The sequence below is a fragment of the Sceloporus undulatus genome, chromosome 6 (assembly GCF_019175285.1).
Source record: "Sceloporus undulatus isolate JIND9_A2432 ecotype Alabama chromosome 6, SceUnd_v1.1, whole genome shotgun sequence".
Taxonomy (NCBI): domain Eukaryota; kingdom Metazoa; phylum Chordata; class Lepidosauria; order Squamata; family Phrynosomatidae; genus Sceloporus; species Sceloporus undulatus.
In genome coordinates, this window is record NC_056527.1 from 79,286,347 (window position 1) to 79,299,127 (window position 12,781).

Genomic DNA, 12,781 nt, shown 5'->3' on the forward strand with positions numbered 1-12,781 from the left:
TGTATACTGTATGGTGTTTGTTTTTAATGCATTGTATGTGTAATTGTAACTTGTGTAAACCGCCCTGATCTGAGGAAGGTGCGGTATATAAATAAAAACTTTATTATTTATTATTATTATTTATAACTAGTTCACATGAACTGAGTGTACCATTTCAGATGGCAGCTGTAGATCATGTTTACCAATCTCCTCTGGCTGTAGAGTTACACTGATATAGGGTAAGTTTGCATACCCACTCCAAACATTTGAAAGGAATCCTGACTTACTTTGTGGTATAACCCTTCAGAACAAGCTTTGTCCTCTTTTTTCCAGTGTGTCCTTTGATAACTGGATGATGTCTTTCACCACATCTTGGGATGGCTAAAAAAAGGCAAGAGGAAGCAATTGGTTTGTGCCTCTCTATCCCTGTCAGACAGCCTAAAGAGCATCCATTTTGCAAGCTAGGTTACCACCTTATTACTATTTTTGTTGTTGTGTGAATTGCATATTTTTCTGCTAATGTGTGTTAATTTTACATATTTAGAAGCATAGAATAGCTAATTGGAACTATATCTTCCTGAATTCAATCAAATTTTATTGCTTTTGACCAAAGGTCATTGCATAGCACAACAATATAACAATACATATAGCAATATAACAATATAAAAATACATGTAAATTATATCTAAAATGCGAGTATCTCGTATCTGGTATAGAATTTCTAAACAAATGAACAATTGTAATTGTAATCCGGAATTGAAATGTTAAAACATTACTGAAGAAGACGATTAAGTCGAAACGGCCTCAAAACTCTGGAGGTAGCTGTCTGCTAGGAGTGTTAGTTTCAATGCTACTTGCATCAATGCTACCAGTGCTTCTTCTATTAGCTATATACTGCTACCTTGATTACCAATAGTTTGTAATTAATAACACAATTTAATCTTTGCAAGGTGATGTATCTTGGTTCTCTGGGACACTGCCAGCATTGCCGGGCTTCTTACTGAATTAAAATTACTGGGATATTCACCCTATATTGACTATCATGAAGTCACTGGAGTAAACAGAAGAACTGGTCATCTCAGCACCTTATATCCTTGCAAGGTGTTTTTTGGTTGAACTCTTTATTTGCATTTGTGATTCTCCTATATCAATTTCATCGTCATTTCATGTTTATTTAGAATCCTTCAATTATTTATACATTGGTTTGGAATTTTTGTAGCATTCCTTTATTCATTAATATCGTACTTAGTGATTTATAGTATACCCATTTCTCGGTTTTTTTCCTCCTATTTTTTTCTCCAATTTTTGACTAGTTACTGTGTAAGCCTCCTGTTATATAGCAGACTGAAGAATGGGTTGCCTGCACAACTCCACTCCAAACTGCCCATTCCCAGCCCTGCTTTGTATGTAGTAAAGATGTAGAATGTCAAGGCTTTTCCTACATAATTGCATGCAATAGGGAGGAAATTGATTTTTTTTTCATGCTTTCTCTCAACATAAGAGAGCATAGGTTCTCCTGGAAGTTTACTTGGGGTTCAAAGTAATGACTGCTACACTGAAATGCCATTGTTTCTTGGGGAGACATGCAAATGGAATCAACCTGGCAAGCACTGCACATTTAATTCAAAGTGTGAATGTACTCACCTAGCACCTCTACCTCCAGCACCAGGCAGGGGCTTCCACATCAATGGGGCAGTAAATTCAGTCCAGGTTTTACTCTGAACTTTATTTGGAAGATAGGGAGATTAGGGAGTTTCTCTGACATTGGCCATCCAACCAATGGCACTACGTTTCCACAGTATACTCCAGTGAGGCAAGAGGCTAAGCTGATAGCAGCAGTGCTGCTAATGAGGTCTCCCATGTCGGGGAGGCTTTTGCGGAGGAGCCAGATTAAATGTGCCTAACAGCTACTAGCAGCAGTAAAAGTTCAGGGGGGGGGGGCTTTGACACTGGCAAATAATATATGAGAGAAAATGGCAGTAGTGCCATAGCTATCCTTTTTTTGGTACTGTGCAGAAAGAGGCACAGGAAACCCATTTTGAATGCCTTTTACCATGAAAATGCTATGGTGAGACAATCCAAAAGGAAACAGGAGATGATGGGAGGGGGGTTTAAATTGAAAATGTATTAATACATTCTAAACACAACATGACAACAAGCAGTATGCCAAAACAGCAATAAATTAATGTCAGAGACAATAAACCCATCAAATGTGGTTATTTCACACACACACAACACAACAAAACAAAAACAGAAATTAAATCCTAACCCAAATAATGCCCTGAAAATTATAGACAAAAGGTGCAATCAGGAATCCTGAAAGATATCTTTCCATAAGACTGGAGGATGTCTAGAAACCAAAGACTGCTGGATGTATTCAATAAGAGGGTGCCAAATCTTATGAAAAGTCAGTTGAGAGTGTAAGGTACCATACCTGGAGTAACTTAATAGTATTCTCTTTAATGGCAATAGACCTAGTTTTTGAATGGTAAAATGTGTCCACATATTTTCCCAAGACTTACTATCAATTGAAAGGGAAAGTTCTGCTTCCCATCCTGCCTTATGAAGAGTTCAGTTTCCAAATGTTTCTTCTGCCAGACAATTATATATGAGTGTTATTTGGCCTATATACCCGGAGAGATGCATATGTGTTTTTTTTTTAAAAAAAGTAAGTGGGTGAGGATATTCCTGAATCTGGAGCAGTTTCTTTAAAAATAATTGTATCTGCATTATTTGGTGCCAATTCTGAGGTCCAGGGCCCAGAGTACAGGTTAGTTGCTCTGTTGTAAAGGGTGCCCCATTGTGGAACAGGTCCCTAATTATATACAGGCCATGAACCTCCCAACTTTGAAACTGCGTGTTTCTATGGTCACTGAAAAAGATGGTGAAGAAGAAAAGGCTGTAAAGGGGAAGGGTAGGAGGCCAAGAGATGTCTTCAATTCTTCCATAAAGCTAAAGAAGTAAGAAAAAAAAAAGATTATTACAGATTTTAGTGAATTTATATATAGACTCAGGAGAAAAAACTGATTGAAGGTAGCAGGGGATGCAGTGTTGACTTCAGTTTCTACCCAATTGGTCAGACTATTTCTGCTGATCAAATTTCAGAAGTGAAAACCCTCCAATCCATATCCATTTTTAGAATGCTTGACTACTTTTGAGAAGTGTAGCCATTTCCCATTAAAAACTAGGGAGTCCAATAACTTATTCCAGCATTTAAAGTATGGGTTCGGTGGTCTCAAGGAAACCGTGTGGAAAAAAAAAAACTATAGTTTTGACAATAAGAAAGGTTTGACTAAAGCAACATTGCCCAGAAGAGAGAAGTGAAGTGACCTCCAATGGGCCAGTTTTAATGTAATCCATTTAGTAACTGGATTATAATTGTGAGATAATGTCAGAAAATGAAACTCCCAGTTCAGGTGGCACTCAAGGAGCTACTGAAGTACAGCAGAGGACAACTATGAATGGCATTGTGGCTAATGATGCAACTGGACTCAAGCGGAAACAAATTCAGATGCTGATGTGGCCAGAGGTGAAAAGAAAGTTCAAAGCTGCACAACAGGAACATAGAATGTGAGAAGCATGAATCAAAAAGATAGGCATAGGGCCAAAGCAGACTGGCAGCTTGAAGCGGCCTCTGACACAGAGCTGTACATGTCACAGTTCTGAGATAAGGAATTGACACTTGTTCTTTTGATTGTTATGTGGAAGCATCCCTCTGTGACTTCCAGAAATGATTGACAGTATGCAAGCCACTAAAGCTATAATCCTAAACATATTTCCCAGGGATTAAGTGTAAAGACAAACTTCTTCTGAACAGATCTTGTCAAGAAATTCCCATGGTAGGTTCATCTATGTTTTTGTTGTGTGTCTTCAAGTCATTTCCAATTTACGGCAATGCTAAGGTCATAATCCTATTGTCAGGATTTATTGGCAAGATCTGTCAGGAGGAAGTTTGCCAGTGGGTTTTATGGCCAGGGTGGAAATTGAACCCTGGTCTCCAGATTTGCAATCCAACACTCAAACTTCTACACCACACTGGCTTTCACATTCACCTTACAATTGTCATAAGTAGGAAACAACCTGAAGACCACACAACAAGAGTCAGAGCTGTTTCCACCATTTGGCAGAATGAGTCAGCTGCCTCAGGAGGCAGACCTGAGATGTCATGAAAGAGCAGCAAACAGATGTTTTAAGTTGTCGTAGTCATGTTTTTTGCTACCAGAGATGCAGTGAAATCTTGAGTGATTTTCTCCTCCCTCTGCAAAAACAACTTTGCTAGCTTTGAGTACCATGCACATAGGAGTTGAAAGGTGCCATTTTTCATTCTGCCTCAGACAGCAAAATGTGTTTGAATAGCCCCACTCCAGGCTTATTAAAATCACCACAAGTCAGGGATAGGCAAAGGCCATGATCCTAGAGGGCCATATGACTCACACCAACATTCCTTTCTTTAAAAACATGACTTGGATGTGGATCAGGCAGTGGAAAGCTCTGTTGGCTCATGCCCACAATGTGGTATCCACCTGTCCCCAGAAATCGTTTGGAGAAGTGAAGACAGCAGGGACTTCCCAGCTATTTTAATCTTCAATCCGTGCATGAGAATATACTGTACTCAGTGGCTGGAGCTGAGCTCTTCTTCTTTGTAGTAACATTATCCAATCCCCTTTTTTGGTATACATTATTTTATCCTGGATCTATTTGCACTGGTTGTTCACACTGACAATGTGGATCTTAAAAAAAAAACTTGGGGGGGGGGGACCCTGATATTGATTATCATGGATTACGTGGGTTTTTTTGGCAAACTCACCAAAATTTAATTGAGTGTATTCAGGGTGTGTATGTGAACAATGGAGATTTAACCCAGATTCATCCTGAATTATTTTCATAGTGTGAATACCCTCCCAACCCCCAAGAGCAAGACCTTCCCCAAACCTTGAAACAGACTTGTACATCCTGTTAAACACTGTGAGATGTAGTTATGAGTAAACATTCATGGCCTTGCACAGCACCTACAGGAAACTGAGAACAGGTTCTGCCCCAACTATGTATTTAGGTTTGAGTAGGAGTTCACATTAAAAGGGATACACTTGTACTGGGAGAAGAAGAAGAACAGGCAAAGAGAGCATCTCACAGAGTGACAATCTTCAGGTGGACAGTGGTGGCTTCTGATGAAAAAGGGGGCAAAAGGCTGAACTTCACTGACCATCTAAACTAGTCTGTGGTTCTTCAGCTGCTCCATGCTAACTTTTCCTTTTCCATAACAAGTTCTTCTGGTATCTTTATCCTCTAATTTGGCAGCAAACAAATCATCAGGGAAGTGTGGAGAAGGAGGAGGACGGGGCACAGGGAACAATTGAGATGGTAAACAAAGCTGTATTTCCTTAGGCATGATTAAAGGATGACTGGAGATCAAGGTTCAGTTCCCTTCTTGGCCAAGGAGACTCACTGGGTAACCTTGGACAAGTCACACACTCTCAGCCCCCCAAAAAACAATGATAGGGTCACCTTGGGGGTCACCATAAATAAAAAATTACTTGAAGACCAATAACAAATGTGTCTACTTGCTTTAGGGTGGCCACATGAAAAAGAAGACAAGGCTGCTGTAACTTTGGCAGTTGTGTAGTGGAGAGGATTTTAGCTGGTGAAACCTGCCATGAAATCCATGGCTGAGCAGGGAATCAAACTCTGATCTCCAGAGTCCTAGTCTAAAACCACTTCAACACACTGGGAAGAGCCTAGCAAATAATCTTCACTCCCTCCCTGCCTGGAATCGCCTCTTCTACACAGCTACAATCAGGCCTCCATAACCACAGATTCCCTATCCATGAATTCAACCATCCATGGCTTTAAAATATTCCCCCCCCCCAAAAGAATTCCAAAAAGCAAACCTTGATTTTGGTTCATATGTTTGTGTGTGTGTCTTAAAGTCACCTGTTGTCACCCCATGAATTTCATAGTGTTTTCTTAAGTAAGGTGTACTCAGGTGGTTTTACCAGTTCCTTCCTCTGAAGTATAGCTATAACACCTGGTATTATATACCCTCTCAAAAAGCTGAGCTTGGAAAAGTTACTTTTTGAACTACAGCTCCAGAATCTCTCAGCCATCATCACCTTTGGGGTTCCACGAATTATAATTCCAACCCCCCCCCAAAAAAAAAAATCTGGAAAACTGAGCCAAAATCTACATAGTCTTTGATGCTATAATGTAATTTGTACTGAAGTAGAGCAGAATTAACATATCCAGACTGTTGCAGTAATCATGATTTACCAAGAGATGTAACTAGCAAGAAATATCTGCACAGAATTTAGAATAATATATAATTCTCCTTGCTTTCCCTGATTTGATCACTCAGCCAAAACTTTGAAGATCAAGCAAAATGGCAAGAAGAGCTTGAGGGGCCACATGAAACAGAGAATAGGACTCCCATTCCAAAAATGGAACCAAAAATGTGTCTTGAACTTGGGGGTAGTTGATTCATGATGTCTGTCAGTTACAGAGTTCATGTTTCAGCAGAGCCATAAATGAGCAAGATCATGTAACCTCTGTCCAATTTCCAAGTCAACACTTTCTTATAAATAGCGAGTTTGCCTTCTTAGAGAACAGTTTCCCTTTTACTGAGTACAAAGAGAGTATCATCACTATGTGTTTCTCTGGAAAGTATCTACTTGATTACCATCATAACTTCGAGCCATTCATGAAGGCAATTGGTAAGTTTTTCATTTCTGTGTCATTTTACTTGTTTTTATCCTTGACCCGGCCTTATTGGTGTTGTTGCCATTTCACAATATCTTTTGAAAGAGGTTTGATTGAAATTAAACACTTCTAAAATGTGGAAGAGGCAACAAGGGGATCAGCTATTTTAGATCTTAACCAACAGGGATGACCTGGTTAATGGGATGCAAGTGGTGGGATCCTTAGGTGGTAGTGACCATGTTCTCCTAGAGTTTGTTATACAATGGAAAGGAGAAGCCAGACATAGTCAGACATGCATTCTAGACTTTAGGAAAGCTGATTTTAGTAAACTTAGAGAAATACTGGGGGTGATTCCATGGTCAGAAATATTAAAAGTAAAGGGAGTTCAAGATGGATGGGAGTTTCTCAAAAGGCAGATACTGAAGACAGTTCCAATGAGGAAGAAAAATGGGAGGTGTCTCAAGAAACCAGGATGGATGACTAAGCCTGTTACAGACTGCCAAAATAAAGCTGCTTCAGGTCTCTTTGGAGGTATGCTGTTTAAATGTTGCATGCATTCTAAGAATCTGGAAGCTGTACCAAAAGCTGCACTCCAGTGCTTAGGAATGGAGTGTGGCTTTGGCGCGACCTCCGGACTCTTAGGACCCATGCATCATTTAAATAGCATACCTCCAAAGAGACCCAAAGCAGCTTTATTTTGGTAGTCTGTAACAGGCCAAAGGAACTTTCAACTGAACTAAGTTTTAAACAGAACATGTATAAGAAATGGAAAAGGGGAGGAATCATGACAAAGGAATTCAAAGAAATAACTAGTCTGTGTAGGGGTAAAGTCAGAAAAGTTAAAGTGCAGAATGAACTCAGGCTTGCTAGAGAGGTTAAGAACAATAAAAAGGGTTTTTTGGGGGGTATATCCACAGCAAAAGGAAGAAGAAGGAAATGGTAGAGCCACTGTGTGGAGAAGATGGCAAAATGCTAACAGGGGACAGAGAAAAGGCAGAATTACTCAACACCGTCTTTGCTTCGGTCTTCTCAGAAAAGGCAAAGGGTGTTCAACCTGAGAATAATGGAACAAAGGACAGAATAGGGGAATTTCAGTACAGAATAAGTCAAGAGATAGTAGAGGAATACCTTGTTAATATAAATGAGTATAAATCTCCAGAACCAGATGAAGTACATCTAAGAGTATTAAAAGAGCTGGCAAATGTAATATCGGAGTGGTGTGGGTCTGGGCTGCTTGAAGACCTGTGAGTGTTTGTTCCTCCTTGGCCTCAACACCTGCCTCAGGGAGGATATAAGCAAGCCTGCCTTTTTCCCCCTCCTTCTCCTTTCTCAAGATACACACTAGTCAAGCCCAGGCAGGCAGTTGAGAGGAACAGCAGCAGTGCATAGGATTGTGGGACTTAGATATAAGACAATAAGCAAGATGCCAATGAAGAACAACCTTAAATGGAAGAGGAGGATAGTCAAAGGAGAAATCCATACAAAAATAAAAAGAGGTAGGAAATCTGGGAAGAAATTGTTGGGGAGTTCTGAAAATTTGGAAATCACAAAGGCTGCAACTACACTTAAATAACTAAGAATGGAGGACTTATTACATAAAGATACAGAAAATACCTCTTCACATCATGCTTCCACCCTGCTTACAAGCTTCCCTGATCCCCCTACCTCTGAAGAGGAGGTCCCTTCATCAGATGATGGAAATGATTATGAAATGAATATTATAGAGAACACAAAGGTGGATTTAGACTTGGTTGCCAGGAACTGTTTATTAACAGCCAAAACAGTCATCGCAATTTTTGAAAAACTGACGGGCTTCAATCAGAAAATAGATGGACTAATATAGGCCTGTTACAGACAGCCAAAATAAAGCTGCTTCGAGTCACTTTGGAGGTATGGTATTTCAATGATGCATGAGTCCTAAGAGTCTGGAAGCTTCACCAAAGCTGCATTCCAGTCCTTAGGAGTGAAGTGTGGCTTTGGTGCGGCCTTTGGACTCTTAGGACGCATGTATCATTGAAATACCATAACTCCAAAGTGACTCGAAGCAGCTTTATTTTGGCTGTCTGTAACAGGCCATAGTAACTGAAAAACCAGGTGGCATGGAATTTCAAGCTAATGTTTCTCAGGGATTGTCCACATTAATACCACCATAGACTCTAAATGATTGACAGCTAATGGACCCAACCTCTCTGACCCTCATTTCCTGGAATATTGCTGGATGGAATTCCAGAAGCAGAGACCCTTCCTTTAAGTCCTTTATCACCAGACATGATATCGTCTTTCTCCAAGAAACTTGGCTAGCAAGGGAATTGTATGTAGAAGGTTATAAATCAATAGTATTAGATGCGGTACCAGGTAAAGGCCATGGGAGGTTATGTGGCGGATTGGGTGTGTTAATATCTACTTCATTACAGATGCAGATCTCTAAGGCCTGTTACAGACAGCCAGAATAAAGCTGCTTCGGGTCTCTTTGGAGGTATGCTGTTTAAATGATGCATGCATCCTAAGAATCCGGAAGCTGCACCAAAGCTGCACTCCTGTGCTTAGGAACGGAGTGTGGCTTTGGCACGACCTCTGGACTCTTAGGACCCATACATCATTTAAATAGCATACCTCCAAAGAGACCCGAAGCAGCTTTATTTTGGCAGTCTGTAACAGGCCTAAGCTATCTACATTACATCAATACTCCTTGGCAATACTATTGCAATTTAAAAACAGTCAACTATATCTGATCAATGTGCATATCCCACCTTTGCAAGGCCATTCCAAGATAAAATGTGTTTGGGACAAATTGAACAGCTATGTTAAGAACTTAATGGCTACAGCTCCATCAGCACACTTTATACTAGCGGGTGACCTTAATGCTAGAATTGGGGCAAATGATGCATCACTCTTTACTAAATTTAATTGTCAGTCTTTATCTATAGATAAACGCCTTCTTCTATTACTAGTTCCATTTCTAGTCCATCTTTGGACTAAAAACAAAAATTCTAAAGAAGATAAATATATCACTAAAGGTAGTATAGCGTAACTTCAGTAGCAGAAAGTCCTTCAAGAAATGATTCTGCCACTTGTGTCCTTGAACTAATGCAGCAAGCAGTTCATAAAATATTCAGAGGATGCTCTCTAAGAGAGACTTCATAATAAAGATACAGTCTCTAGGAATATGAATCTGTATGTCTCATTCTTCCTTGGCTCCTCCAAATTCCACTTGCACTCTTACTCTTCTCCAGATCCGTCTGGGATTGTGATACACTTTGTTCTTTCTGTCTGCCTTTTTTGCTGCATTTTTCAACGTTTTCAAAAATGTTGTACACGTGTTTCCAAGGTGCTCATTTTGTGCATTTGTTTGTACACATTTCTGTACATTTCAAATGCATGCACTTTCAGATATTCTGAGCTCTACCGATGATTTATCATGTATCTTTTCTCCCTGAAAAACATGGAAAGCCTCAGAAACATTTAGCTGTGAGACATGTAAGACAAAGGATGGTGCTTTGGTTCCTAGTGACATGTGGAATGGATGGACCTGTTTGTTTTTCATCCATTCTTACTTGTCCCACAGCTTTAACTCATTTTTTTCACCCTATGAGCATCACTATCATAGCTCTGGGTTTGTTTTTTCTCCACGTTCTAGTCCACCACCACCCCGCCGACGCCAATTTCATCTTACCTGAAGACCCACTTCTCTGAATGAATTCTGCAATAGTTTGAGGGTTTTGTGCTTATGTGTGACTCACTTCTGCACAGGTCTTTCTGATGAGTTGATTCAAAAACGCAAGGATCTGAAAAGCATCGTTGAAATAGTGCAAGACGGCAAGAAGTTTAAGATCACTGTGACAACTGGTAATGCATTGACAATTAATGAGTTTACAATTGGAGAGGAATGTGAGATGATTATTCCAACAGGAGAGAAGGTGAAGGTAGGTTTGGTTTTCAGAACAAGAAGCTGGTTCTCTTCAAAATGCTCAGATCAGCAAATGAATCTTGGGCCAAGCCAAGGTGATTTTTCTGCTTAAGGCAGAGGATAAGAATCCCACTGCCACCACATCTCTAGGCAGGGAAGCCAAGTGTATTGGCAACTCAATTCAACTCAACACAGTGGTTACAAAAGTGGAGTCTGGGGCCTGCGTTTGCTCATACTTTACCCACTACTCATAATAGGGCTAGCACTGCAGTTTTTAAGAGTACTGTACCCCCTTCACCTACAGGGCATATTGTGAAACTGGCAGAAGAAAATGTTCCATAGGCCTGTTACAGACTGGCCAAAATAAAGCTGCTTCGGGTCTGTTTGGAGGTATGCTATTTACATGATGCATGGGTCCTAAGAGTCCGGAGGTCACACCAAAGCCACACTCCATTCCTAAGCACTGGAGTGCAACTTTTGGTGCAGCTTCCGGATTCTTAGGATGCATGCATCATTTAAACAGCATACCTCCAAAGAGACCCGAAGCAGCTTTACTTTGGCAGTCTGTAACAGGCTTTAGACATTTTATTGATGGTGTGGTGGGGGGAGGGTTGTATTTCCAGGCTTTATACATGTCCGTTCCCCATTTTATGAGAACAAAAAGGGCTGTAATACCTCTCAGGGCAGCCATGCCGAGAAATTTGTCCCAGGTCACATGTCTGTGTCATTTTTACTAATAAATTTTAGAATTTATTACAATCACTTTTGAGTTTATTAATGAAGTCCAAACTGTACTTTGCATTTCTTTTTCCACAGGTTGTTGTTAGCAAGGAAGGAGACAATAAATTGGTGACAAATGTGGGGGACATCACGTCTGTGATTGAACTAAAAGGAGACTTGCTCATTAATGTAAGTATACCTTGAGTATGAGGTCTGAAACATAGGTGACTTTGTAAGTGCTCACTGTGGCCTGGGCCACTTCTGCCATTTTAAGGTGTAGAAGAGAATGGCATTAGTACTTTAGTGGCTGACATGTCTGATGTATTTATGCTACAAACAAATATAGATTTTGCTATAGCTGTGGGAATGCATACTTCCCACCCACCCCAAATTACATATAATTGACTCATTTTCAAAATCAGGTTAACTTTGGATACTCTAGTTTAGGGGAAAAATTAGTTTCTCCTTTGGTGCATCCAGATTAAGAAATGATTTTTCATAGCCTTTGAGTGCATAAATAATATACAGTGTACCCTTGTTATACGCTGGGGTTTGGTCCCAAGATCCCCAGTGTATAACAAAATCCGTATATGCTCAAGTCCCATTAAATATAATGACATAGCAAAATGGTGTCCCTTATAAAAATGGAAAATCAAGGTAAATTTATACTTTTTTGGAATATTTTCAAACCGTGTATGCTTGAATCCGTGTATAAATGTACAGGGGCTGAGTGTAGAAGAAAAAAAAATTACCCACATTTAATTACTGCTTTAGATACAACACAATAATTTCTTGTCTGTTGGTAGTGAATTAGTGTTTTTTACCTTATTGGAAGAGCCCTCTCTAATCTCTACAAATGTCTAACAGGACAAAGTCCTGCAAAGTTAGGAAGCTCAAGTTGCTACCTAAAATGTCTATGTGATGCGATAGAAAAACGGGAAAGTTTCAAAGTGGATGGTCACTCATCCAAGGACTCACCCAGCAATGAAACTATTGGTAAGTAAATTTATGTGTGCTTCAGAACCTAATTATATTACTAGTAAACTAAATAGTTCTTACCTCTGAGCTGGGTCCTGACTTTTGTGGTCTGGCATTTTGCAGTGTTGCTTGAACCAGGTTAGAGGAGGCTAGATTGAAGTTGAGTGTTTCCAAGGAGCAAAGAACATCTAACCCTTTAGCAGCATTGGAACCTCAAGTTAACTGATTCAGGGTATGATTCTAAATCTCCCTTCAATGGTTCTCCAGCAATTGTTAGAAAATCAATTCACATATGGAAAATCAATCCTATCTCAATGTGAACTTCTCGTGAATATTTGAAGGAATTCGATGAGGATTGCATTGATAGGACTACATTAAGCAATCGACTCAAGTGCTTTATCACACAGCGGGCAAATGGGATTAAACGAAGTTAATGAGAAAACCAGGAAACGTGTGTGATAACTCAGGCATTTCCTGGTTTTCCTAGTTTAACTCTCTTTAAAT

General features: G+C 39.8%; 1 protein-coding gene across 1 annotated transcript in view; it reads right to left on the reverse strand.

Annotated features, from left to right (window-relative positions):
- LOC121933627 (fatty acid-binding protein 1, liver-like) overlaps positions 1-1,840 on the reverse strand; it is a 5,794-nt gene extending 3,954 nt beyond the window's left edge. Inside the window, exon 1 of the mRNA XM_042473607.1 lies at positions 1,757-1,840. Within this exon, the coding sequence (XP_042329541.1) occupies positions 1,757-1,840 (84 nt within the window). The remainder of the gene's footprint in view (positions 1-1,756) is intronic.
- Between the last annotated feature and the right edge of the window lie 10,941 nt (positions 1,841-12,781).